The 25,437-nt window shown below is 48.9% G+C and overlaps 1 protein-coding gene across 7 annotated transcripts in view; it reads right to left on the bottom strand.

Moving 5' to 3' along the window:
* Positions 1 to 25,437, bottom strand: part of NEO1 (neogenin 1) — a 169,982-nt gene that overhangs the window by 14,405 nt on the left and 130,140 nt on the right. For 6 of the 7 annotated variants that reach the window (XM_038147601.1, XM_038147602.1, XM_038147604.1 and 3 more), the window contains exons 9-19: positions 22,590 to 22,744; positions 21,938 to 22,086; positions 20,367 to 20,505; positions 15,984 to 16,033; positions 15,389 to 15,533; positions 13,694 to 13,804; positions 10,870 to 11,064; positions 10,218 to 10,313; positions 8,991 to 9,214; positions 4,744 to 4,882; positions 2,117 to 2,224 (exon numbers count right to left, since the gene is read on the bottom strand). In XM_038147601.1, the coding sequence (XP_038003529.1) occupies positions 2,117 to 2,224; positions 4,744 to 4,882; positions 8,991 to 9,214; positions 10,218 to 10,313; positions 10,870 to 11,064; positions 13,694 to 13,804; positions 15,389 to 15,533; positions 15,984 to 16,033; positions 20,367 to 20,505; positions 21,938 to 22,086; positions 22,590 to 22,744 (1,511 nt within the window). The remainder of the gene's footprint in view (positions 1 to 2,116; positions 2,225 to 4,743; positions 4,883 to 8,990; positions 9,215 to 10,217; positions 10,314 to 10,869; positions 11,065 to 13,693; positions 13,805 to 15,388; positions 15,534 to 15,983; positions 16,034 to 20,366; positions 20,506 to 21,937; positions 22,087 to 22,589; positions 22,745 to 25,437) is intronic. The other variant, XM_038147603.1, reaches the window with a different exon arrangement.

Below are 25,437 nucleotides of genomic sequence, written 5' to 3'. Positions count from 1 at the left end.
CAGAAAAAAAGGTATGGGAAGGGTTTATGTTCTGTTTTTAAAATACTGTGAAGTCACCAATCATTATGCAGTAAAAACTTTATAACTATTTTATACAAGAAACACAGATCAGCATCAAATAAATACTTGAACCTCTATACATTTATATACACACAGAAATAAATACTTGAATCTGTACTTGATATATATTAGATACAACACAATACACATGATATATTTTCATATTTTATTTAGATATTCGTATCATTATTTATATCTAGATCTAGCTTCAAGTATTTATTTTCTATGTAACATATATGGAAATACAAATATTTATATAACTATATATCTGGTTTTTATATATATATCTATCTGTTTATATATATCTCTACATCTGTAAGATACCTAAATGTGGGAAATGGATTTGTAGAGAATATATATATATATATATAAAAATATAAAATATTTTTTATATATATATATATAATATTTTATGTAGATATATATGAAGTGATGCTAAAGCATTGTGACAGTCTAGAGGCACAAGTACTGAATTAATTTCAGAGTGCCCTAATTAGTCAGCAGCTCTAACGATGCCCAAGCACGTGGGAGCCAGAGTGGCCCAGCTCAGCATTCCAGGGACAGGGGGCCATGGAATGGCATCAGCACTCAGAATTCTGGCATCACTGACAGCACAGAGGGAGTTAATGAGTAATTAATTAGTGCCTCAGCTGATGGGCTGTTCCCAGCAGAGGGCACTCGGGCCCCACATCCCAAAAACTGCCTGGGCACTGGAAAAGGGGAGCTGGAGATGGGAAAGGGGAGCTGGAGCTGGGGTTTGGGAAAGGGGAGCTGAGATTTGGGAAAGGGGAGCTGGAGATGGGAAAGGGGAGCTGGAGCTGGGGTTTGGGAAAGGGGAGCTGGAGATGGGGTTTGGGAAAGGGGAGCTGGAGCTGGAGATGGGAAAGGGGAGCTGGAGCTGGGGTTTGGGAAAGGGGAGCTGGAGATGGGAAAGGGGAGCTGGAGCTGGGGTTTGGGAAAGGGGAGCTGGAGATGGGAAAAGGGAGCAGGAGATGGGGTTTGGGAAAGGGGACCTGGAGCTAGGGTTTGGGAAAGGGGAGTTGGAGATGGGAAAGGGGAGCTGGAGATGGGCTCTGGGAAGCAGGAGCTGCTGCCTGCTGCACTCAGGCTTAGCCCTGGATCACCATTTTAGTTTAAGCTGCTAACTGCTGCTTGTGCAAAAGCTGATAAATACTGAACAGTTCTGTTCCAAGGGTTTCCCTCACTGCCAGGGGATTTTGGAGCTGGACAATGGGGTAATTTTGCCAGCCCTGTGCAGGTGAATGCTGCTCTCTGTAGTGCTCTCCCCTCCCTTGGGTGTGCCCCAGTGTGAGACATTTGTGCCCCTCACTGGCAGCCAAATCCCTCCAGCAAAGGCTCCTGTGTCTCCAGCCAATCCTCCTTTCCCGTGGAGAGGAACATTTTGCTGCCTTTTCCCAGAGATTTAATCAGTTTTAGTCTCCTGGGCAGAGGCTGGGCTCCAGTCCTGCCCAGTCAGGTCCCAGGTCCGATTCTGCACCATGGTTAATCCTGAGCTCAGACCCAAAACCACACACTTCAAACAACATGCCATTAAAATCTGATTTCAGCTTTAAACAAATTAAAATTCAAGTGATTATTTCAGAAAGCCCTTCCAAATGGGAATCTGAACAGAAATTATAGAAGGTAACTAATCATTACTCCCTGGAAAGTGATTTATCCTGTGTGGCAGTGATGCAGTTAAAGGCAAGTAACAGTTTACTCCTAATGGTTCTGTCAGGGGAACAAGAAACTGCTCTGAAGTCTGTTCTGTGGCACAAAAATGCCACAAAGATGACAAAGAGCACTGGGATGGCCTCTCCTAAATAAACCTGTGATGGGCCAGAGGCACGGGGGTCACTGCTGGAGGCCTGCCATCAGAACAGCACAAAGCTTATGGAGATATTTCACTTCCAGCTGCATTTCTGCTGCCCCTTCCATTTCCCACTGCGGTTGGTTTAGGTGTGAGAATATCTGGGCCAGGGACAGCAGTAAGCAATGAATGTGAGCTCCTGAGGCTGGCAGAGCAGCCTGGGCAGCCCCGGGTCCCTGTGCCCACCTGTGATTTTGCCGTTGGCCTCGGAGGGCGGCTGCCAGTTGACGATGATGGTGCGGGGCTTGCCCTCCTTGCTCACCACGGTCACGTCCTTGGGGGGCGAGGTTGGCACTGAAACACAGACCCAGAGTGTCAGCAAGGGCTGCCCCGTCACACCAGGGGAACAGCAGCTCAGGGCCTGGATCTCCATCTGCTGTGGAGTACAATTCTATTTGGGTTATTATGTATATTGGGTTATTATGTATATTGGGTTATTATGTATATTGGGTTATTCTCTTTACTGTTACAATGCCCCCCTCACCGGCCAGTGCCCTCCAGTGTCAGTGCCTCCCTCCCACGGGGAGTTCCCCCTTTCCAGAGCACTTCTGGCACCAGATGTGATCCATGACTGAGCAGCCTCAAAGAACTGGACAGCTGGGGCCAGTGACTTCTCACCTGAATTTCTTCAGTCATCACAAAAATCCCCCAAACTGGTGAAAGACACATTCTATACAGGCAGGCATCTGAAACAGCTCCCTGTTTCTAGCTTTATGGTGGACTCAGGCCCAGAAGTGCCCATTTGCCACTTAAATCCCAACCAGCAAAATGAAATCCACCAGCAACTCAGAGTTATAGCAGCCTGGAATGGTTTGGGTGGGAATGGACCTCAAAGCCCATGCAGTGCCACCCCTGCCGTGGCAGGGACCCTTCCACTGTGCCAGGCTGCTCCCAGCCCTGCCCAGCCTGGCCTGGGGCACTGCCAGGGGTGCAGGGGCAGCCCCAGCTGCTCTGGGCAAGCCTGCAATGGCTGATGGAGCTCCTGGGGAATGATCTGTAGTTGGGAAGGCATCTGCACCTCAGAGGGTCTCAAATGCAGAAGGATTTGCTGAACACAGCCTTTTTCCTTGGGTTGCCAGAGAGCAGCACTGAGGGAAAGAAAGGAGGGGAGAGTTTTCCTTCTCCCATCAGCCTCTCCTGCCAGAAATTCAGGAAACAGCACAAATGGCTCCAGCAGAAAACTGCAATCCTTGCTGTGAGCTGGAGCCTCCAGAGGGCACTGACCATCCCTGCAGTGCCACATCCTGAAATCCAGGAGGCTCCTGAGGGGCAACCCAGAGCAAATCCACCTTGGGTGTTTAATACAACCACAGTAGCACTGAAATTCCTGCATTTCCAGAGCTTTATGTAGGTGACCTATTAGAAATCCATCCAGAAATCCTCTGGGATGGCCACCATTTATCCCTGTGATGAAGAGCTGGAAACCAGGGACAGCCAAAGCCCAGGAGTTATTGTAACCATTGCCCCAAATATCCTGTAAGAACAGGATTCAGAGGAAACAAAAATAGAAAATCAGGAGTAGCCCACAGGAGATCGGGAACACACAGACAACACAGAGCCCAGAGTTCCCTATTTTCCTTTTAGGAGCAAATCCTACACAACTTCTCAGGAGTATCCCAAAATAATGAGCCACTCACTCAGGAATTTGGCCAGTATTATAAATCACAAGATCTGTGAGGAGAAAATATATTCAGCCTTTTTTTTTTTTAATTTCTGTTTTAAATTTTCTCCTTAGTTCCCCGGCTTTTGGCTCATCTTTGCAACTATTCCTTGCAAGCACTTCAACCTGAGCCTTGCTCTTTAAATGCACTGAGCCCTCCTGCACTGTGCCCTTGCTCAGGGGCTTTGTGTCAAATTCTCCTTTAAAAACCTTTATTTGTGCAGCTTTTACAGCCCCTGCACTCAGAGCAGAGTTATGGCTGAGCACTGAACGTGTGTCAGCAGAAACACCAAATGGAGTGTTTAATGTGGGCTGGGAAGGGAGCCCCAGCCCAGAGCTGGCCCCACACCATGGCATTCCCACCCAAAACCACCACAATGCTTTCAAAAGCAACTGAGGCTCACTGGGACTTCAGAGTAAGTTCAGATTTTATCCCGGGTTTGCTTTTTCTGAAGCAGAAATTAAAGAATTTCGTTTATAGAATATCTGGAAAATCTCACTAATTCTTTGCATGATTGATTTTTTTCAGCTGTCTTTTAATTTAGAAGGAGAACTCTGGGCTCATCTGGACTCTGGGCTTCTCGTCCTCCACAGTCCATCTAAGCAGAACCCTGCCCACAGTAGGCAGTAAATTTAATTGCCCAAAGTTCATTTAACGCTGCAGGGTAAGAAGAGCTAATGAGGGGCAGGTCAGGGAGAGGGCCTGGCCCTCACAGTCCCTCCCTGGGCCTGAGTTGTTCCTGGCAGCTACAAACCCTCCTCTGCTCTGCACTGAACAGGAATTTAGAGCTCATTTGGATGTCTTACTGTGATTTTTCTGTCTTCATTTGCCTCATGCACCTTCTCACTCTGTAACAATTATCATCACATTTACAGCAAATTTTAATTATTATTTGCTGAAGTGTTTTCTTTGTATTTGCTGTTCAGGTGCTTTTTGTGAGACTTTCTTCTCCCCTGCCCGTGAAGTGTGGTACATTATTCATGACTTCTCTGTAATTTGATGTAAATTCTCCTGCAATCATCCCTTGCAATTTTCAAGCATGTTGTTGTTTTTTAATCAGAATTTCTGTCTGAACCATTCAGACCCCCCCAGCAAGTGTTAATCAGCAGAACCATTCAGGTGGAGGTTTCTCTGGGAACGTCCCGGGGGTACCTAATTCAAAGGTTGTCCCATGTGCTGTCATGCTCCAGGTGCTGGATCTCCTGCCCTTGGTCACCATCACCGAGAACTCGTAGAGGGTGTTCGGCTTCAGCCCCGTCACCAGGTAGCTCAGGGTGGTGGCATTTGCAGTCTGCAAGGGAAAGCAGGGTCAGCACTCCCCGAGCACAGCCCCAGCCCGCCGTTCCCAGCATTTCCATAACCACACTCATTCATTAGGGCTGCTTCTTCTCCGGCGTGCAAATTCATTAATCAAATATCAACGTTTATCCTGCACTAGAAATCCTGCAATCAGCGGGAGCACTTAGCAGCAGTCAATTAGAAATGAAAAAAGACAACACAAGGGCCAGGGCTCGCTTGTTGTGCAGTGGTAAACCCCTCTTTACCTGGGGGTTCGTTTACAGCATTTCATTAACTCTTCTGCCTGGGGAAAACAAAAAGCACAGCAAGGAACAGCCCTGCCTGGAACCTGGAGCTGCCTCCCAGATCCCTGCTGGAATTTCCAGAACAACAATCAACTGAAGACACACTTGTGAGACTCGAAGAGAATGAAGCTTTACTAAGATGTAGATGCTTTTCAGAAAAAAAATGGTGACTTAGGATCACACAAGGAAACTCCACGTGGGTCACTGGGGAATTTGTAATTCAGCATTCCTGAAGATCTGGTGTTTGTTATCAATGGCTTCAGCACCAACAGAATGTACCGGAGGCCCACGGAAAAGAGGGAATCTGTATTTACAGATATGTATATTCCCCACCTTGAGCTGCAGCGGTGTAAACACAGAATTAAGGAGTTGTTGCAGGATCTGACAGGGCCATACAACAACTGCAACAGCCAGTGCCTCCAGAAAGCACCGAGTGCAGCTGATCTGCTGCCAAGGTAAAGGCACCTTTCCTGAAGGCTCCAGCAGAGACAAAGAAAGCCTGAGCTCTCCAATATCTTCATTTCTTTTTTCTTCCCAGGGATGGAAGTTCAGGAAATGCTGATCCAAGGGATGGCAGGGATTTGTGCCCAGGGCTCTGCTGACTGTGGCCAGACAACAAAGACTCATACAATGAATTAAAATTGAACCCTCCACTGGCCTTAAGCCTCTCCTTGGTGAGGCTCAGTGCAGTTTGGAGTGGGTGGGATTGTGGCTGAGGGGCACAGCTGGAAGGGCACAGCTGGAAAAGGGCACAGCTGGAAGGGGAAGGTGGGAACACAGACCTCACTGGGAGGGACGGAGTGACAAGTCCAAGGCAGGAATCTTTCCTTCCCATCTGGCATTCCCAGCTGCCTTACCCCAAAAAGCTCTTCCTCTCCAGGATGCTGAATTCCCAGCAGTATTTAAGCACTCCAATATTTGTATGATTTGATGTGGCAGCCGGGCTCCTTTTACAGGTGAAAGTTCTGGTTTCCATCTCTGGCTTTGAATCTTGGGATCTTTTTGTTTCCCTGTGCATCCCACTGAGTGTCAATGACACACCTGAGCCCCCCTGGAGTGTCAGACCCCACAATTTGACAGCACTTCTTTATTTTTGAGATCTCAGCCTATCCCACAGTACCAAAGCCTGCTCACCTGCTAGAAGTAAACGCCATAAATATTACCCTGAACAATTTGTTTCTCTTTTATACAGTCCTAAAAGATCCAATGTTTAATATTTTTATTGACTCCTGATGGATCCCAGGTAGCTGCAGGACAACCCCACACACCAGCAGGGGGGCTTTGGAAAACTGCTCCATTGTTACAGTTTTATAAGTTGTGAGTTTTACAGTGCTTCACTAATAAGGCAAAAATGGAGCTCTATTTCTCTCTTTATAAGGTCTTTTAAGGATAAACTGTCTAATTAAGAAATGATACCTAAATTATTTTTACTTTTAACTTAATAACTAACTACTTGTGTCTGGCAATGTGGACTTTTTAATCTAATCACAAATACTACTCAAATTCATGAAGAAGAAGGTGAAGAAGTAGGACTAGCTTCTGTTCTAAAACTTTCACCTTGCTTTATGCATATTACCATATTCTAAAGCTTTAAACTCTTAAGCTTTCTACTATGTGATATTACACACTTCTGTTGAAACTGCACACTCACAATTCTAGTTCTGTTATTCAATTTGGGAAGGTTTTTCTATGGCTTCAGGTTAAACATAGTGTTCTTTTGGGGGTCAGTGGCTGGCAGCATAGGAAGTCTAAAATTGTCAGCAGCCAGGTTTCTAACACTCCATGTGAGGACAGAGGCAGCTCAAAGCACAGAGCTGCTCCCAGCTGTCCCTGCTTTCCAGGCTCAGACTGGCACAATGCTGCCCTGAGGACTGAAATCCTTGTTTTCCTCAGTTTCCTGCACAAACAAGGCTCCTCAGGGGGGAGCCACTGGTGTAGGGAGCACACAGCTCCTTCCTCAGCAGTTTGGGACAGGGCAGGAACAGAACGTCCCAGTGAACAGTCTCAACACCCAATTTAGGGCTGAGGGAGAATGAAACCCCACTGAGCTGAGCAGATGCAGCTCTGGATGCTGCAGAGGAGACTCAGGAGCTCTGTCCCCAAGAATGGGGACACCAAAGCCTCTGGATGCAGAGCAGGAGCTGCAGAGGGGCCAGGACAAGCACTGCGCTCACTGCAGTGAGGCTCCCAGCCTGACTGAGACCCAGCACTCCCTGCAAGGGCTCTGACCTCCCAAAATCATCCAACAGGGCAGGAGAGCATTTCCAACAGAAACAAGGGGAGGAAAGCAGGATGTGGGTTCTCCAGACACCCCAGGTTACACGTGACTGGAGCAAATACCTCAAACTTCTCTCCTTCAGGCAAATCCTTTCTAGGCTTTTGAGCAATTTTAAATTATATTCCATCATTCCGTGTTGGTTTTGGTCACAGTAAAACTTGTTGCCCATTGACCACCAGCACTGGAACGGCAGGAATAGTAAATTTACTGTTTTATTCCATCTTCTATTTTATTTCATTCTTGTAAGCAATTAGCTAATGAAATTGCAGCTTTATTTAAACCACTCCCGAGACATCCTCTGCACATGGCTCAGGAATGTGGCTCAGAAGTAACTTGCCTTTGGAGGAGGAATACACACATGTTTACATCTTTTCATTTCAATAAAGAAAAGATCTGGATTATAACAAGCTGGCTCTGCAGGAGCATAAAGGGAGCTCCACTGGCTGGGTATTTTAACAACCAGTTCCTCTGAGTCTCATTACAAATGTGAAATTTGCAGTCAGCAGCTCTGAGCCCTCCAGGTAACTCTGAAAATTAATAAAAAATTCCAACCAACCACCAAACCAAACCCCAAATCCAGTCTCCAAATCAAAACACATGAAAATGGAAGAAGGCAAGGATATTACAAAGTTTTTGTTGTGTATTTTGAAACCAGCCAGCTCCCAAAGGAAAAGTTCACTATTAGCTTTGTAGGAACCGAAAAGGCTCCAACAGGAAACTCCAAACCATGGGGGTAAATCTGTTTTCTCTGCATGGCTCAGAGCAGGGGCCCCAGTCACACACACCTTGCAACTTCAGTGACTCTCCAGAGGGGAGTGTAATAATTTAAATATCACACACACCTCCCCCTCCCAGGGATCAGGGCAGGGGGAAGCTTCAGACTATCATCACGTCCACAGAGCCGAACAACTCCAGAAACTTCCATTCCCTCCCTGGAGCAGCTCTTCCATCCCCTCCCACAACACCCCAGCTCCAGCTCCTTCCCACAGGAGACACCAAAGAACTGCTCCCAGCAGACCCAGAGCAACCTGGCCCTCCAAAGCCCCTGGGCTCATCCCAGCAGCATTCCCAGAGCTGTGCCCAGCCCTGGGAGTGGAGCTGGAGGGATCTGCCCCTCCAAGGAGGCCAGCAGTGCTCCCAGAGCTGTGCCTTGTCCTGGGAGTGGAGCTGGAGGGGTCGTGCCCCTCCAAGGAGGCCAGCAGTGCTCCCAGAGCTGTGCCTTGTCCTGGGAGTGGAGCTGGAGGGTCCTGCCCCTCCAAGGAGGCCAGCAGCATTCCCAGAGCTGTGCCCAGCCCTGGGAGTGGAGCTGGAGGGGTCCTGCCCCTCCAAGGAGGCCAGCAGTGCTCCCAGAGCTGTGCCTCGCCCTGGGAGTGGAGCTGGAGGGATCTGCCCCTCCAAGGAGGCCAGCAGTGCTCCCAGAGCTGTGCCTTGTCCTGGGAGTGGAGCTGGAGGGGTCGTGCCCCTCCAAGGAGGCCAGCAGTGCTCCCAGAGCTGTGCCTCGCCCTGCCTGGGCTGGGGAGCTCCCCAGGACTCAGTACCTTGTACTTGGTGTTGGCTGGGATGTTGGTTTTCCAGCGGACGGTGTAGAAGCGCGCGTCCGTGATCTTCTGGTTCTTGGGCAGGGAGTTGTCTGCCCAAGTGATCCTGATGGTGTCATGGCTCAGGATGGAAGCCTGAACTCCCACCGGGGGCATCATGGGAGACGGATCTGGCACTGGAGTGTACGGAGCATTAATAACAAACAAATCAACCTCGGAAGTGTCTGGCAAGCCATGGGGCAAAGGCCGTGGTTTATAATTAAAAAGGGAGCAGGTGGCATTTTAATGTCAACCAAAACAAAAAAGAGGGGAATGCAGGGAAGTGCAATGAGATGGAAGGTGAGGAATGGAGAGAAAGAGAGAAAAGCCAGAGTTAATAGGTGACATCAGACTGGGCAATAACATCACTCTTGCATTGTCCTCCCTCCTCCAGACAGTAAGACAACAAATCCCTGCTGGCATAGCCCTAATCAGTGCCCAGGGCACTCAGCCATGGCCTGGGAACCCCAAACACTCAGTCACTGTAACTTCATTTGCATGGAGTGTCCACTGAGTCCTCTCCCAGAACACAAAGTGGAGGACACAGAGCTGGAGCTCTGGATGGGCAGAGGCCACTTCCCAAACATACAGGGGCCTCCTGACAGGCACCTTCAAAGGAAGGTTCCAGTGAGAGACCAACTTGCAGTAACTGTGAAACTGCAATTCCAGCATCCTCTGGAGAATCTCCAGGCATTCCTGCTCATCAGGACCAGCCCCAAGTGTTGCACCTCCACCAAATTCCTGGGTGGTGCCAGCAGGCTGGGAGAGAGCCCAGCGAGCCATGGCATGGCAACAGCTCACCTGCACACTTCTCTGCTTAGACCCTTTATGGATTACCAGGCCAAGATAAAACTGCCCAGATTTTGTTTAGTGTGAGTGACAGCAGAAGGACACAAAGCAAACACAGGCATCACGTTCAACAATCTCAGGGCAAAAGAGCATCAACCCCCAGCTCAGGGCCTTCAGAACTGCACCCACGTGGGCTGTGCTCAGGTAAGGGGAACACTTGGAGCAAGAACATCCATTAGTAGCTGTCAGGTGAGTTTGGAATTCACAAACGAGCCCAATTTAGGTGGTTTATCAGAACGTGCAAGGCCAAGCAGTGACAGGGACAGAGAGCAGGGGATGGACTGACAGCCAGGAGCCTGCCATCAGCCCCAGCCCGTCCCAGCTGGGGGCAGCACTCACCGGAGTGGGGCCGGGTCACAGCGCTCTCGTACAGGGGGATCCCTTCCCCCACGTTGTTGAAGGCTTTCAGGGTTATCACGTAGTGGGAGCTGGGATCTGAAGGGGAAAAGAAATCAGCATAACCAATGAATCCTGGTTTCTGCTTCTCCGTACCTTCTTTGTTCCAATTTTAATTTTGAACTGGAATACGTGATTTGAGCTGAGGAAGTCTCCACACAGACCTTCTGCTCATGGCCACAGAATCCCAGGCTGGTTTGGGTTGGAAGGGACCTTAAAGCCCATCTCATTCTACCCCCTTGCCTGGGCAGGGACAGCACAGCTCGAGTCTATAGTTACAGCACAGCCTTTTCTACCTTTAAGCACAGCCAAATCAGGAGTGAGAAAAACAATTCAGAAGATCAAAACCAAAATGACTCAAAGCACTGATTTGATGGAATTCCCAATATTGCTGTTTCTCTCACTCTCAGACTGTTTTACCTCCCACAGAGAGCTCTGTGGAGGGGTGAATCTTTATTTCCCTTTTAAAGGAGCCACCAGTGAATCCTGGTGACATTTCAGTCCCTTTTCCTCCCGCAGCTCCGCAAGGAGCACGGCAAACTCGAGCTGCTGAGGGAGGCTGGGCTGGGGCACAGATCCCATTCCCTGCACTCACCCAGGTTCTCAATGGTGTAGTATCTCTGTTTGTAGTCCACCTTGATGGTCTGGGCGTGGGGGCTGCCGATGCCGTAGCCGATGGCGTAGCCCCTGACCACCACGTCCTGGTTCTCGGGCGGGGTCCAGCTCACCACGATGCTGGTGACCAGCGGGCGCACGTGCAGGGAGCTGGGCACCTCGGGCACGCGGGTCTCTGCAGGGACAGGGAGGCAGGCAAGGCCTTCTCTCAAACAAAGGCACTGACACGGAGACCGGGAAGGGCAAACAAAGCACTTCAGCGTGTCGGAATGAGCACAGTGAAACTTTGGGGTGCAGCAGAGAGCAAAGAGCTCCGAGAGCAGAATGCTGACATTACATTCCAAGAGATTCACCCTTTAAAAGGCAGCACAGCTGTGCTGAAGCTTCGGGGCTTGGGATGGTTTCTGGTTTAGACAGATCCATGTTGCCCATGTCGTTGCCCAGTTTTATCCCATCCTTTCTCTCCACAAATTCATCTACTTTCAATTCCATCATATTCCTTATGGATATGTGGAATACTTCCTTGTGGGTATTTACAGTAATTACATAGAAAAGAATTTTTCATCATTTTTCTGGTGATGAAAGAAAAGTTCCTGAGCTGGTTGTAGCATTAAATAGGATATTCCACAGCTGTAAGAACTGCACTGCAAAGGGTTCTTGTCCTACAGTCACTGCCTAGGCCCTTGGATTCCCATAATTCATACAAAATAAGCAGGAACTGCACAGAAAATACAGAGTCCACATCAAATGTTCAGACCTTTCCCCCAAAAGCAACACAATCTCAGCCCATGCCACAGAGACACGGAATGTGGATCCCTAACTCCAGAACACTTCCACAACGTGCCACCCTAAGCCCCTAATATTTCTCCTAAGAGGCTTTTCCCCACTGCTGAGTGGAACCTAAAAGCAATCTCCCACCCATCCCTGGAGTGTCCCTAACTTTGGGTTCACTTCTCAAAAATGAAATAAATCCTTTTGTCGGGTGCCGGCGGATTAGGGATAATTCCCTGCACCAGCAACCAGAGCTCCCCACTCCAAATGGAATCAAGGACTTGTGCTTCCTGCAGGGATTTCTTTTTAATGAAACATGCTGCATTTCTCTACAAACATTTAATAAAGCACCACAACAGGATTAGCTGGATCACAGCACAGCCCTGGCCCCCAGCCCGGGCAGCTCTGGGGCTGCTGCTGACACAGCCCAGCAGCTCCAGTTCCCAACTATTAAACACAGCAAAGCTCCAAGTGCAGCACCAGAGGTGACATTTCCACCACACTGGGGACAAACTCTGTACAACTGTTCAACACCTCCTGCTCTGCACTCAGGGGGAACCTGCTCTGACTCCAGCGTGGAATTGTTACACCCCTGCTCCCCTTTACATCCATGGGACTCTCCTGGGAATTCTTTTCTATTTAAACTCAAAAAGCAGCTGTGGAATAGAAAGAAATGATGCCTCATGTGTCTGTTGAACCTAAGAAATGCAAGATGAGCTGTAAATGCATTTGCATGGTGTTAAAATTATTCATATGAGCTTTCTAAAGAAAGAAAGAAACCCAAGAAAGGCAGTGTGCACACACAGATCTCACAGGTGTATGCAGAGGTATATGAATACCATGTTATGTTGTCTTAAATGTCAATTTTTATTACTTTATTCAATTGAAAGAATGTGTAGAAAGTCAGATTTCTTGCAACATTCAGAGGTGAAAAAATTTAAATTATAAAGCCAACAGAGAAGGAAGAGGTTATTTTTCTTCTTCCTCCTTCTGCCCTGTTTAAATTTAAACTTAATCCTGGTGCTATCCTCTGGCAAGGTGCTGCTAACTCCAGCTCAGGGGCACTTCCACTGCCCTGTGAGGCCCTCATGTACAGAGCTCTGCCCCACTGTGGGGACCTGGCAGCTCCAAGGGTGTGTCACATCCACTGAGGGCCAACAGACACACAGGAAAGAATTCCCAGTCTCCACATCCCTGAACTGCTCTGTTCACACCAGAGGAGCAGCAGGAGGAGCAGGATTAAGCTGAGCATCAGCTTTGCCCAGACAGAGATGGGAGAAGGGTTTTCCAGGCTTCCCAAGCTGGCTGCTGAAGGATCCTCCAGCAGCACAGAGCAAATCTTGTCCCATTTCCATTATTGCACCTCCCAGCTGCCAGGATGGCTGAGCCTGCTCTGACACAGCACAAAAATCCAAGGGCTTGGTGGGGCAGACCCTCTGTCGAGGAGAACCCTTTACAGCAGATGCAAAGAGCTTTGGAACATCCCATTTAATGCTCCACCAAGCTCAGGAACCCTGCTGCCATCATCAGAATTTTCAATGCAATTATTCTGATATCTACAATTTGAATATAATTTGTATTTAATACCTACGACAGAATTTCTGATGGGAGATGTGGTGCAGAAAATACAGAAAATATAATTCATCTCCCTTTTCTTCTGTGCAAAATAAGTTACTGTGGGTCAAAGAAAGCACAGCACCAACGTGGGGGTAAGACTGCAAAGGGCTGTGGCTGAGAACGTTTCCCATGATTTCTCTCCTACTGTGACATCTCATTGTCACTATAAATGAATATTCCCTAGCAGAAGGCACTCGGTGCCAACACACAGCACTAGGAGGTGTAGAAGCAGCTCCATTTCAAGCCACCTTATTGACTTGGCAAGAACTTTCTGTTAAAACAGAAATTGATGTCAACCCTAAATAAACCCATTGTACACCTAGAACAGCAGTGAAGCCACAGAGGTTTGCTGTTCAGAGAGGCAGCCAGGTGTCAGGGAAAGGCAGTGAAGGGATTCCCACCCCAGGGGCTCTCACCGTCCAGGTCGCTCTCGAAGGTCTCTGCTGACACCCAGTCCGTGGCGGGGCCGGTGCCGTTGACGGTCATGGCGGCCACGCGGAAGCTGTACTCGGTGCCTCGCTCCAGCCCTGCAGGACAGCAATCCCCTCAGCTCCATCAGGACAGCGATTCCCACAGATCCCACAGCTCCATCAGGACAGCGATTCCCACAGATCCCACAGCTCCATCAGGACAGCGATTCCCACAGATCCATCAGGACAGCGATTCCCACAGATCCCAGAGATCCAACAGCTCCATGAGGACAGCAATCCCCACAGATCCCACAGCTCCATCAGGACAGCAATCCCCACAGGTCCCACAGCTCCATCAGGACAGCGATTCCCACAGATCCATCAGGACAGCAATCCCCACAGCTCCCAGAGTTCCATCAGCCCAGCAATCCCCACAGCTCCCACAGCTCCATCAGGACAGCAATCCCCACAGATCCCACAGCTCCATCAGGACAGAATTCCCAGAGCTCCATCAGCCCAGCAATCCCCACAGCTCCATCAGAACAGCAATTCCCACAGCTCCACCACCTTGGCAATTCCCAGAGATCCCAATTAAATCCCAGGAACCATGGATAACCCAGCCTTCCGCTCCCACTGTCCCCACAGCATCAGCACTGGAAGGGCCTGGGAGGGCCTGTTGGCAGCCAGGCTGTTAATTAGTTTAATTAAGTAGTTTTAAGAACAGGAACTCTGCCACCATCAGCAAACATGGGGGTGGCCCAGAGGCAGCAGGTGAGCATTAAACACACCTGTTTAATGCATGTAAGAGTCTGTACTAAAAAACCAGAGCTGGGAAAAGGCACTCTCAATTTACTATATTGAAACCCTCCAGCAGGTTTTGTTGCTGGCAGAAATATACTGGAATTACAGGAATATCTCAATTCTGTGAGAAAACTGAGACTTGCTAAGTCACAGCTGGAGTTGCTGACAAAAAAAATCAGAGTATCTTGTTAGAAAACTCTTCCAGAATCTCCCAGTTTCTTCTTTTGAGCAAGTACTCATTTACAGAGATTTTAAAGAGGAACACAATGTAGTGCTGCTCCTGCTCTCATGCACTGCCAAACACAGCCAGGGGGGACAGGACCCCACAGGAACCCAAGAGGATCCTGTCCCTGAGCCCTTAGACACAGCCAAGGAGGACAGGACCCCACAGAAACCCAACGGGATCCTGTCCCTGAGCCCCCAGACACAGCCAAGGAGGACAGGACCCCACAGAAACCCAACAGGATCCTGTCCCTGAGCCCCCAGACACAGCCAGGGAGGACAGGACCCCAGAGGAACCCAAGGGGATCCTGTCCCTGAGCCCCCTAAACACAACCAGGGAGGACAGGACCCCACAGAAACCCAAGGGGATCCTGTCCCTGAGCCCCCTAAACACAACCAGGGAGGACAGGACCCCACAGAAACCCAACGGGATCCTGTCCCTGAGCCCCCTAAACACAACCAGGGAGGACAGGACCCTACAGAAATCCAAGGGAATCCTGTCCCTGAGCCCCCAGGCACAGGCAGGGAGGACAGGACCCCACAGGAACCCAAGGGGATCCCGTCCCTGAGCCCCCAGGCACAGGCAGGGAGGACAGGACCCCACAGGAACCCAAGGGGATCCCGTCCCTGAGCCCCCAGGCACAGGCAGGCAGCCCAGGGGCGCCAGGTGCTGCTCACCTTCGATGAGCTGCGAGAGCTGGGTGCCCCCCACGCTCTCGGTGACGTCGCTCTTGCGGGACACCTTGCGGTAGCGGATTTTGTAGCCCGTGATCTGCCCGCTCTGGGTCCCGGCAGGAGGGGGCTGCCACTGCAGCAGGATGCTCTGGGAAAGGCAGCACAGAGGTGTTGGGGAAAAAGTCTTTAGGAAAGCTTTAAAAAAATCATCTCCACACGCCATTCCAAAGGCACAATGGCCAAATATTCCATTTTCTCCAGGGCCCAAGGTGCTCCAGAAGTGTGTCTGTGTGTGCCCACGCTGCAAACAACAGTGAGCAGGGATTCCAGCTCGGATCCTTCCAGCCTCGTTAAATCCCTCCCATCATTAGCACTGTCACTGCATCCCACCACGGCCAGCCCACAGCTGGACTGCAGTTTCTCCAAGGCCCACATTCAGATATTCAGAAATATATTCTCCATTCAGATATTCTCCATAAAGAGCTCAAAAGCTGCACGGGAGGAAAAAAGACCCAAAGCAGCTCCAAAATGTGGCCAATCTAAGACACCCCCCAGCCTTTTATTTACCCACTGCCAGCAGGAAATGCTCCAAGCTTACCTTGGAATTCCGGACCTCCAGCGTTAGATTCTGCGGTGGAGCACTGGGGACTGGAAATATTAAAGGAATTACAATCCCAAAACTTTCAAATATTGCCTTTCCACACCCAACTCCTCTCTGCTCTCATTTGCTATGGAAGTACAAACCATTCTGGTTTAAGCAGCAGATAAAGGAACTACCAATCCTCCCACAGGTACTTTCTGACACAGTGAACGGCTAAGGAGGGTTCTGTATTTTCATCCTGAAGAAAAAACTCTTTATTCAGGTCTTTATTTTCACACCTCTCTAAATTAAATACGGTTTATATTTAAAAGCACTTCTCAAACTGTCAGAGAAAGTATCCCATCCAGCTCTTTCCCAAGGCAAATCGTTCCTGAACACACTGACTGACTGGGGGAACCCACGTTTAAGTTTCTGGCCTGGAGTTTGTTATCCTGATTTTCTGTAACAGGAAACCTCCGAGTCCCCAGGGCCCTGTGACAGTGAGGAGGTGAAGAGCAGCTCAGACACTGGGGCTGTCTTTGAACTCCCACTCTTTGCTTGTTCTTTACTCACTCCCCATGGCAGTGAAATCCAGGCAAAAAGGGAGTGCAAGAAAAACCCTGGGAGCAGGGAATTCCTTGAGGCTCCACGGCAAGTGTTGGTCCCCTCAGCTGGCAGAGCTGAGGCTGCCCTGGCAGGAAGGGGAGGCTCCAGGAAAGCACAAGGATGGGCAAGGAGCACAGGGAAAAAGAGGGATGAGGACTGCTCCAGCCTGCAGAATTCATCTTCAAATAACTCAGCCCAGCCACAGTAACATCCCAGGGAACCTCCCCGAGGGCACGAAGGGCAAGAAGAGTTTGTAAAAGATGAGGTGAAACCTCCCTCACCCACCACCCCATGGCAGAAACGGAGAGGAGCAGGATTTGCCTTCCCTTGCCAGCCCAGCTGAGCTGAAACCACCACACCTGAGGATGGAGAGCTAGGGGCCTGAGAAGCAGCACAGGAGAGGAGAGGATACAAACCCAAGCTTTCCTTGCTCCTCCAGTGCCACCCCTGCCATGGGCAGGGACACTTTCTGCTACCCCAGGGTGCCCCAAGCCCCATCCACCCTGGCCTGGGACACTGCAGGGGCAGCCCAGCTGCTCTGCAAAGGCATCTCCTGGAGGGGGACAGCACATGGAGAGCAGCCTGGCAGGAGCACCAGGACACGCTGGTGGCTCAGAGCCTGTGAGGGAAGGGCCTCAGTCAGGCTCTGAGGCTCAGAGTCCACGCCCAGCTGTAATCCCTGATCAGGAATTCCAGGAGAGGAGAAGCAATCCTCAGGAGCAGCACATAAACCTGGGTTCAAATGGTAATACCTGCAGAGTTATCCCTGCAACAAGGCTCTGTAACAGATTAGGAGCAAAAACCTACATAAAAATGCAGATGCTTTGTTAAATCAGGGCTAAAGGAAGCTTAGGGAGAAATCCCTGCAGGGAACATGGAGATTGCTCCTGGACACCACGACAGGAAAACACGGGAGGAAAAAGTGCATCATTTTGGAAAGATTTGAGAGCTTGCCAGGGTTATGAGACTGTGAGAAGTAAGATGACATCCTTCAGAGAGCTTTAGAAAGTAAGTACCAATAGGTACTAAGTGTGAAAACTGAAGATGGAGAAGAAAGAACTCCAGGAAAACTTCAAAATGACATTGTAACTAATAATAAATTCTTCTTCAAACAAGCAAGGAGCTGGCAGCCCTTTAGAGAAATCAGTGAGCAAATGGTCAGGTAGGGCAGAAAAAGACAAAGATAAGGCCACCCAAGTCTCTCCTTGCATTGTAGTGAGGGGAAGGGAAAGGAGAGGTTTCCTTGACACCCTTCCAAAGGATTCCCACGGGCTCTCCAATTGCAGTGTCAGTGGAAGGGATTATGGAGGAGTCAGACACAGGGAACAGCAGCCTCTCGCCAGGCTTATCCATCCAGGAATTCTCAAGGAACTGGGGAATGAAACAGCTGCAAGACTTCTGCAACCTCTCCCAGTTTATCTCGATACCAGAGGTGGCAAAGTGGTGCCAGCATTAAAATGGGACCACTGCAACTGCACCTGCTGGGTCAGAAACTTCCACCACATCAACCAAAGTAACACAACAGCATGAAACTGAGAAAGCAGGAGCTAGAATAGGAGCAGAATAGGGATTTCTCAGTCTGTCAAGGAAAATCCCTTCACTTTTAAGCAACGAGGGGATGGGAGGGAAGTGCTCACTGAAAGAAAGGCCAGAGCAAGAAGAAGGGGCGAGGTGACCTGGGGAGATCCCGGGGCGTGATCCTGTGGTGAAGAACTGCACAGAGACCTCAGGCTGATTGCTCTTGGTGCTCAGGAGAGCCCAGAAAGCTCCTCAAATGCAAGTAATGCCTCACTTACACCTTTGGTACCATTTTAGTCCCCTCTACCTGAGTTTTTAAAACAAAGGAGAAAAGGAACCTGGAGAAAAGTTCAGAAAAGGGCACTAAGGGTTGAATCAGCTTCCACAGGAGGAATGGGCAAGCACTCCTGTGACTTTGGAATCTGGAAAATGGAGGAACCAGGGAGACCATGGCAAAGGTCCACAGGATGAGGAGTGGGACAGAGGAGTAATCAGTGGACACTGAGTATTCCCTCCTTCAGGGGCACAGCCCCAGGCAAGAAGTGATCCCAACACAGAGCAGGGGCAGAACAGACAGAAAGGGGGGATTCTTGAGAGGAAATTTATCTGTGGAACCTTTGCCCACTTGATGTTGTGTGTGGGTTCAAGAAGATGCTGACAGGGTCTCATGGAAGAGGAACTGAATTAGAAATACACAGAAACCACTGCCAAGTCAGGAAGTACCCCAGAAACAAACCTGGACCCAGAGAGAGTTTGGGACAATATTCCCCTCTGCTCCTGGTCACTCCTGGGGAGAGGATTCCAGGCTCTGCTCCCTTTCCCTCTGAGTGCTCTTCTGTGTAAATTTCTCTCTAACAAATACAAGTTATCACTAACTGACCACTCTGCAGTTGCTCATGAATCTCTGTTTGCTCACATCACCTTTTTATCTGCCTTATAAAAATTACTGACCTCACATGCTGCCCTCACCACTCTGTGCAATGGATTTAACAATATCTGTGCTGCAGTGCAAACACAGGAACACAACTAAAATAAAACCACTCCAAAAACAAGAGTCTGCTCATATGTGAGAGAACCTAGAAAACAATTTGAAGTTGGTGCCTTCAGTGTATTTTTTTTCTGTCCATGCTCAATGTAGGCTCAATAACCCATGAAATAAATGGCTGATGCTGGAATGAAGGACACCATTGTTCTGGAATCACAATCCCAGACCCTTCTGCAGGTGTAGCAATTTTCCTTCGCCCAATTCTGGAAGCCTCCGGGGGGATCCTGACCGTGAACAGGCACATGCAACAACGAACAAAGCCCATTAAAGTCTGGTTAAAGATTCACCGGCCGGAAATTGCCAGATAACGCAGCCACGTTTCTCTTCACGGAGAAAAGCAAGGCACAACTTCCCAAGAATATTGCTGGGATTCACATTCTCTGAACTTCAGGCAAAGAAAGAACAATTCTTATCTCATTTAGCACTCCTGTGCTGTTCACAAGTGGAATGCATTGTGGAAGATCGTTTACCTGAAGAGAATTGATAAGTGGACTCTGGTGTGTTTTGATTCACTGGCCAGTTGAATCCGTGTGTGTGTGTCTGTGTGTCAGGACTGTCAGCTGACAGTCACAAGGTGCTGGGCACTTGAGTTGAGTTTGATAGTACAAGATTTTAAAATCATAGAAAATTTGGGGAGTTAGAAAAAGCTAGGCTTAGTAGGCCCTGGGGAAATGTTCAAGGTAGGCCCTGGGAAATGTTAGGCCTTGTATTTGCCAGATCATGTGAAACTGCACCTGTGTAGTCAGTATATGATAAATGATATAATTGTTAGATGTGATTAGATATAATTGGTGTTTAAAGAATCATGGGAAACTATGTTAGGGGTTTGAGGGAGATCACGAGAAATCCACGCTTGGATGAAATCAACCTATACAATAGAACAATGTAAGTTTAATAATTAATATGTAAGTTATAGAACAATAGAATATAAAACATGATCAGCTTGAAACCATGTTGGGTCAGATTTGGGTCTGCACCCCTGACACCCAGAGCTCTTCAATAAAAGATTATGTGTTCCTGAACGCTAGCAAGTTGAGTGCTTGGCAGATTCAGTTTAGAGGTAAGGTAATATAATGTAATATAGTATAGAATAATATAGTATAATAAAGTAATTAATTAGCCTCCTGATAAGATGGATTCCTCCTCATCATTTCTCCCGGACATCAGAGAAATCTCACTGCTAGGATAACTGCTGGAAAGCCCCCACGTGCAGAGCAGCGGAGCAGCCTTACCGTCGGACAGCGTGCGCACCACGACGTCGTGGGTGGAGACGCCGGGGCCGTGCTTGTTGTAGGCCACCACGCGGAAGCTGTACTCGGTGAACTTCTTCAGCCCCGCCACCGTGTGCGACAGCCCCGCCACGTCCACGTCCTGTCCCAACAACACCCCCAGGCAAGCTCAGCTCAGCTCTGTCATGCCTCAGGTTGAGCTTTTCTGTTTTTCAGGTTCTGTGCTGCTTTAGTGGGTGGGTCTGGGCTTCATATTAGGGGGCACTGAGCCCTCTGCACAGAGCAGGGAGACAAAACAATTCTGCTCCAGCTGGGGCCCAAGGACAAAGGATCCAGATCTCAGGCCCAGGAGCTGAGATGGCCACATAAACAACGTGGACCAAAGAGAGAAAACAAGCAGGATGGGACTGCATGGGCTGGAGCTGTAATTGGACAATTAACTCCAATATGCAAATGGACCAAAACTCATAAAAGTGAGAGACCCCGTGACCAGCTGTCCATTTCTGTGGCCATTTTGGGTTGTGCTGCCCAAGGTGGATCCATTTAGGCCTCTTAATAAACCCCCACTTTATTCTTGAGCTCTGTCTAGTCCCTGTTCTAGGTCAGCCTTCCCAAGGCATCACTGCAGTGTCATCAACACCACAGAGTTCCTGCACAGCCCACAGCAGGAGCAACAGCTCTGTGTCACCTCCAGGCACAGCCAGGACTTGGGAGGATGGCAGCTCTGAGTTTCCAGGAGAAAATTCTCCCTGTCCTATTTAAATCCTAACATGGACACTGGTCCTGGACATGAAAAGGGACCTGGAAACACTCAAAACCATCATGATATATATAATAGTGATATACATATAGTGAGATAGATAGATAGATAGATAGATAGATAGACAGACAGACAGACAAAGAAATTAGATATTGTGGGATGCAGAAGTACAAAAGGCAACAGCCCTCTTTAAAAACTGATGTAAAAATATTTAAAAGCTCAGAAAAATATTCTTCCCTTCACTTTTTAAAGCTGGAATGACACTGATATGCAGTCAGATGGGAATGTGGCTGGGAGGACTGGGATTAAGCCTCATTTTTCTTTGGTGGCAGCCCATACTTCTACAGAACACACTGAATGCTTCAGTTGAATACCAAGAAAATTAAATTAATTGGTTGCTCTGCAATATCAAAATATCAATTACTGGGTCCAAGAACTCAAGAAAGCTTGGATTAGGGATCATGACAAAATCAGTATTTAGCCTGAACTGCTAAAACACAGCCCCTAACTCTGTGCAAACATCTTTAATATCATCTGCACCAGAACAGCTCAATAATGACATGGCTGCTCTCTGCCCTCTCTTCTCGTGGTATGACAGAATTCCCAAAAGCCACTTGATGTTGACAAATCAAAACAGGGCATCACCAATAAAAAGAGTTTCATTCCCAGCCCGGGCACAAACGTTTCATGTTGCAATTCTGGTTTAAGTATTCCCACACCTGAGGCTAAAGCATTCAGTCTGTCAGAAGCAGACCCCTCCCAAGGTGTGTGCGGCCCTCCAGGGCAGTTTGAGTGGGCGCAGCAGGCCCTGTACCTGCTCTGTGTGCTGTCCCTTCTCCATGTAGTAGAGTTTGTAGTTCTGGATGTCCCCGTTGCCCGAGAGCGGCGTCTCCCAGGTGACGGTGACGGTGGTGGGGGAGCCGGAGAAGGCGCGGATGTTGGGAGCGGGGCCGGGCAGCTGGACTGCAGCACAAGGGGGAAGGAACTCTGTTAGTCCCGAGCCTGGGCTGCCCACCCTGGCCAGCACCCCAGGAAAAGGGGGCATTTTCCCATTGGACATTCCACATCCACTGCAGGGTGGAAGGTGGGACCAAATTTCCAAAGGAGCTCCTGCTCCCTGGGCGCCTTTTGTCTAGAATGACCCTAACAAGTGACTTGGCATTTGCCTGAAGTTTTGTCTTTTTCAGTTAATGCCCATTAACAACTTCAGGCAAATGCCAAGTAATAGCAAAAAGTACTCCTGCTAGAACAGTTTAGAGAATTTAGCAAGGAATGTCCCATCGGTTCTTAATGCTGACAATAAATCCCACAATCCCATCGACATGAAAAATCTTTGGAAGCTGTGGCCTGCAAGTACAACTTTTAAAAAGCATCAGATTCCGGGAAAGGTTGTGAATGGGGAGAATAAAAAACAAAATCGGTATCGATGCCAAAGTAAGGAAAACTCCAGGAACATCCCGGCTCACCCTCGGGCTGCGTTGCCACCTTGAGCGGTGCCGAGCTCTCGCCGGGGCCGTGCCTGTTCTGGGCCACAACCCGGAACACGTAAACTGTCTCTGGCATCAGGTTCTGGATCATCACCTGCGTCTCTCCAGGACGACTCGTGTTTTCCACACGTTCCCTTTGGGAAACAAAAGGGTTGGGCACAGACACCACCACTGATTAGTAAATGAGGAGTAGCTGCTCCTGCAGCGTGTCCCATCTGAACGTAGCCGGTGTGTAAATGGAGCGGGGTTTGCCCTGTGCTCCCTGCGCGACACCACAAGCGTGTGCCAGAAGTGCTGCTGACAAACTGCTCCCGATTCTGCGACTTCCCTTTGCACAAAACCAAACACGCTGAAGGAACAGAATAAATTACACTTGACACCCACAAACTCGGAGTGGTTTCTTTGTTATTCCTGTGACAGCAAGTGATAATTCACAGTGACAGTTTATCCTACAGCTCGGGAGCCAGCACAGAAACTATTTTAGCAGCACGCACAGTCTGGCGAGATTTAGGGCATTCCTGTTAATATTGTGGGGCTGCTTTTTGGGGATTTTTCAAAGGAGCTGTTTTAACATGTTCTTCTACCTCCAGCCTTGCCTCGGCTCCTTGCTGATGTTTGGATTTGTTCATAACACCCAGGGCATGGCTGTGGCACTGACACTGCTTCCACACAGAGTGGAGGTGAAGTGAAAATTCCGACCTCCAGCAACTCCTGGAGGCAGATCCGGGGTACCAGAGCCCACAGAAGGAGCACTGACACGGGAAAGGGTATCCCTGTCAGGCCAGCACGCTGTGAGCTGGAAGGCCTAACCCAGCTGGCAGCACACAGGTCATGTGTGGGGCACCTGGAAGGGGCATTGCTGCTGCTCAGTGACCTCCAGCAAACCCTGGCACCGGAACACGACGTTCCCCAGGGGGAGGCCTCTGCCAAACACCATCCAGGAACCTCCAGCTGTTCTTATCAGGGGTTGAGGGGAAGATTAGGAGATCAATCATTAAACCAAGGGCTGCCTTTATTTCAAGGCACTGCCCTGCAGCTGAGCTGCTCGGGGCTGTGTCCCTCCTTCCCTGGGAAGGAGATCCCTGCTCCCTGGGAATGCCAAGGACTCCAAAAGGAGCAATCAGGAACTTCCCACTGAGCAAATGCAGGGGACTGTGCCTGCTCTGAGCACCATGCAGCCCCTCTGGGCTGCCAGGCTCCCCGTGGGACAGGGATGGGCAGGGACAGGCTGGTCTTGGCCCCACTGCTGCTTGTTAAAGCATTTGTGACACAGGAACTCCAGCAGAACCATCCCAGGCTCCCCTTCCTCCCTTCCAGCCACTCTGCTTCAGTTTCTATCAGGGAAATAGGATCCCAAATCCTCCATTTCAATTTTTTTTTTTTTTAATATCCACTGGTGTGGTTGATTTAGCAGAACCTGGCTGAAAACATTCTGAAATCCCTGTTGGTTTCTGCACTATTAAACTGTATCTATAGAGGGGAACAATGCACTCTCTGTAACTAAATACCTATTTACATCCATTTTCCAGAATGTTCCCCTTCATAAGCTCAGCTAAAATGGCACTGCAGAAATAGCTTCATTTATTTCAGCTTTTTATTAATTTTCATTGCTAATTTTTCTACTTTGAGCACAACATTTTCTTGAAAACACATTTCCAAGTGGAGCTTCCTTTAAGACATGCTGTAGCTACAAGGATGGGATCTGAGAGGCCAGCCTAAGTGCCAGTGGATTCACAGCTGTGAGGTAACATCCAGCTCCCATTAACATGCAAAATATAGCATTTTCTGTCTCAAGTGCAAGTGCACTCCCTGATTTGATCTAAGAAAAAATGGTAATCAGCAAACCAAGGTTATTATTTAAAATTAGAAAAAAATACTTTACTGTAAAGACAACATTTACCAACAATAAGTAGACGTGTCACAGTACTGCAAATTTGCAGTAATAACCAGGGATGTGGCTTCACAACAGCTTGATAAAAATAGGGAGAGATTAATCTAATTAAGTGCTGAGTCAATCCTTCCTTTATGGCTGTTCCTGGGGAGCCTGGAGCACCTTTTCCAACGTGCTCAGGTTGGGATAACAGGCACCAAGCAGATGGGCCCCAGGAATAACTGCAGCACCCTGCAGATCCTTACAACTGCTCCAGGACTCCTCTCTAATCCCCAGTTCAGGAGCTTTGGGAGCTCCAGCTTCACAGGAACTCTCAAGCAGCCACAGAAGAGCCTTCAGTGCAAGCCCAAGAGTTTGGCTGGAAGTGCCAAGGTTAAAGCTGCACTTACATCTAAAAAAGCCCCTTTGGGGAGCTGTTAGGGAGTGGATATGGTGTGTGCCAGCTGTGGGGCCTGGCAGGCAGCTCCAGAGGCATTCTGAGTGTGATTACACACAATTAAGCTCCATTTGCTGTGTCTGAAGCACAGCACAGCTAACTGTCAATTCAGCAGTGTTTGAACATCCCACATGTGTGATGTACCACCTCAGACCAGCAATGCGCCATTTTTATTCTTTTAATGTGCCATTATTTCTTTTTCTTTTTCCAAATCTTGAAGTCTGGGGTTCTTCTGCCTGAGTGCTCGTCTAAAGTTCCCCAGAATTAAACCTCTCTGCAGCACTTCTGAATTTTCACTCTCTTTCCAGGAGAATTGCCTTGAGAGTGAAGTAAATAAATACCCACCATGGGGATGAAATAACCCTGCAGCTGTGACAGACAGAAACTTCCATCTGATCACATTCCCCCAGGTCCCCAGGGGGTGTGGCAGGGGACACCCCCTCATTCCCACCTCACAGCCTCCAGGGGAGCCTCTCTGATGTCACCAGGCCAGAGTGGGA

Source organism: Motacilla alba, chromosome 10 (genome assembly GCF_015832195.1).
Source record: "Motacilla alba alba isolate MOTALB_02 chromosome 10, Motacilla_alba_V1.0_pri, whole genome shotgun sequence".
In the NCBI taxonomy this organism is placed as follows: Eukaryota; Metazoa; Chordata; class Aves; order Passeriformes; family Motacillidae; genus Motacilla; species Motacilla alba.
Note: the sequence above shows the minus strand (reverse complement) of the source record. Positions and strands in the feature narration are given on the sequence as shown.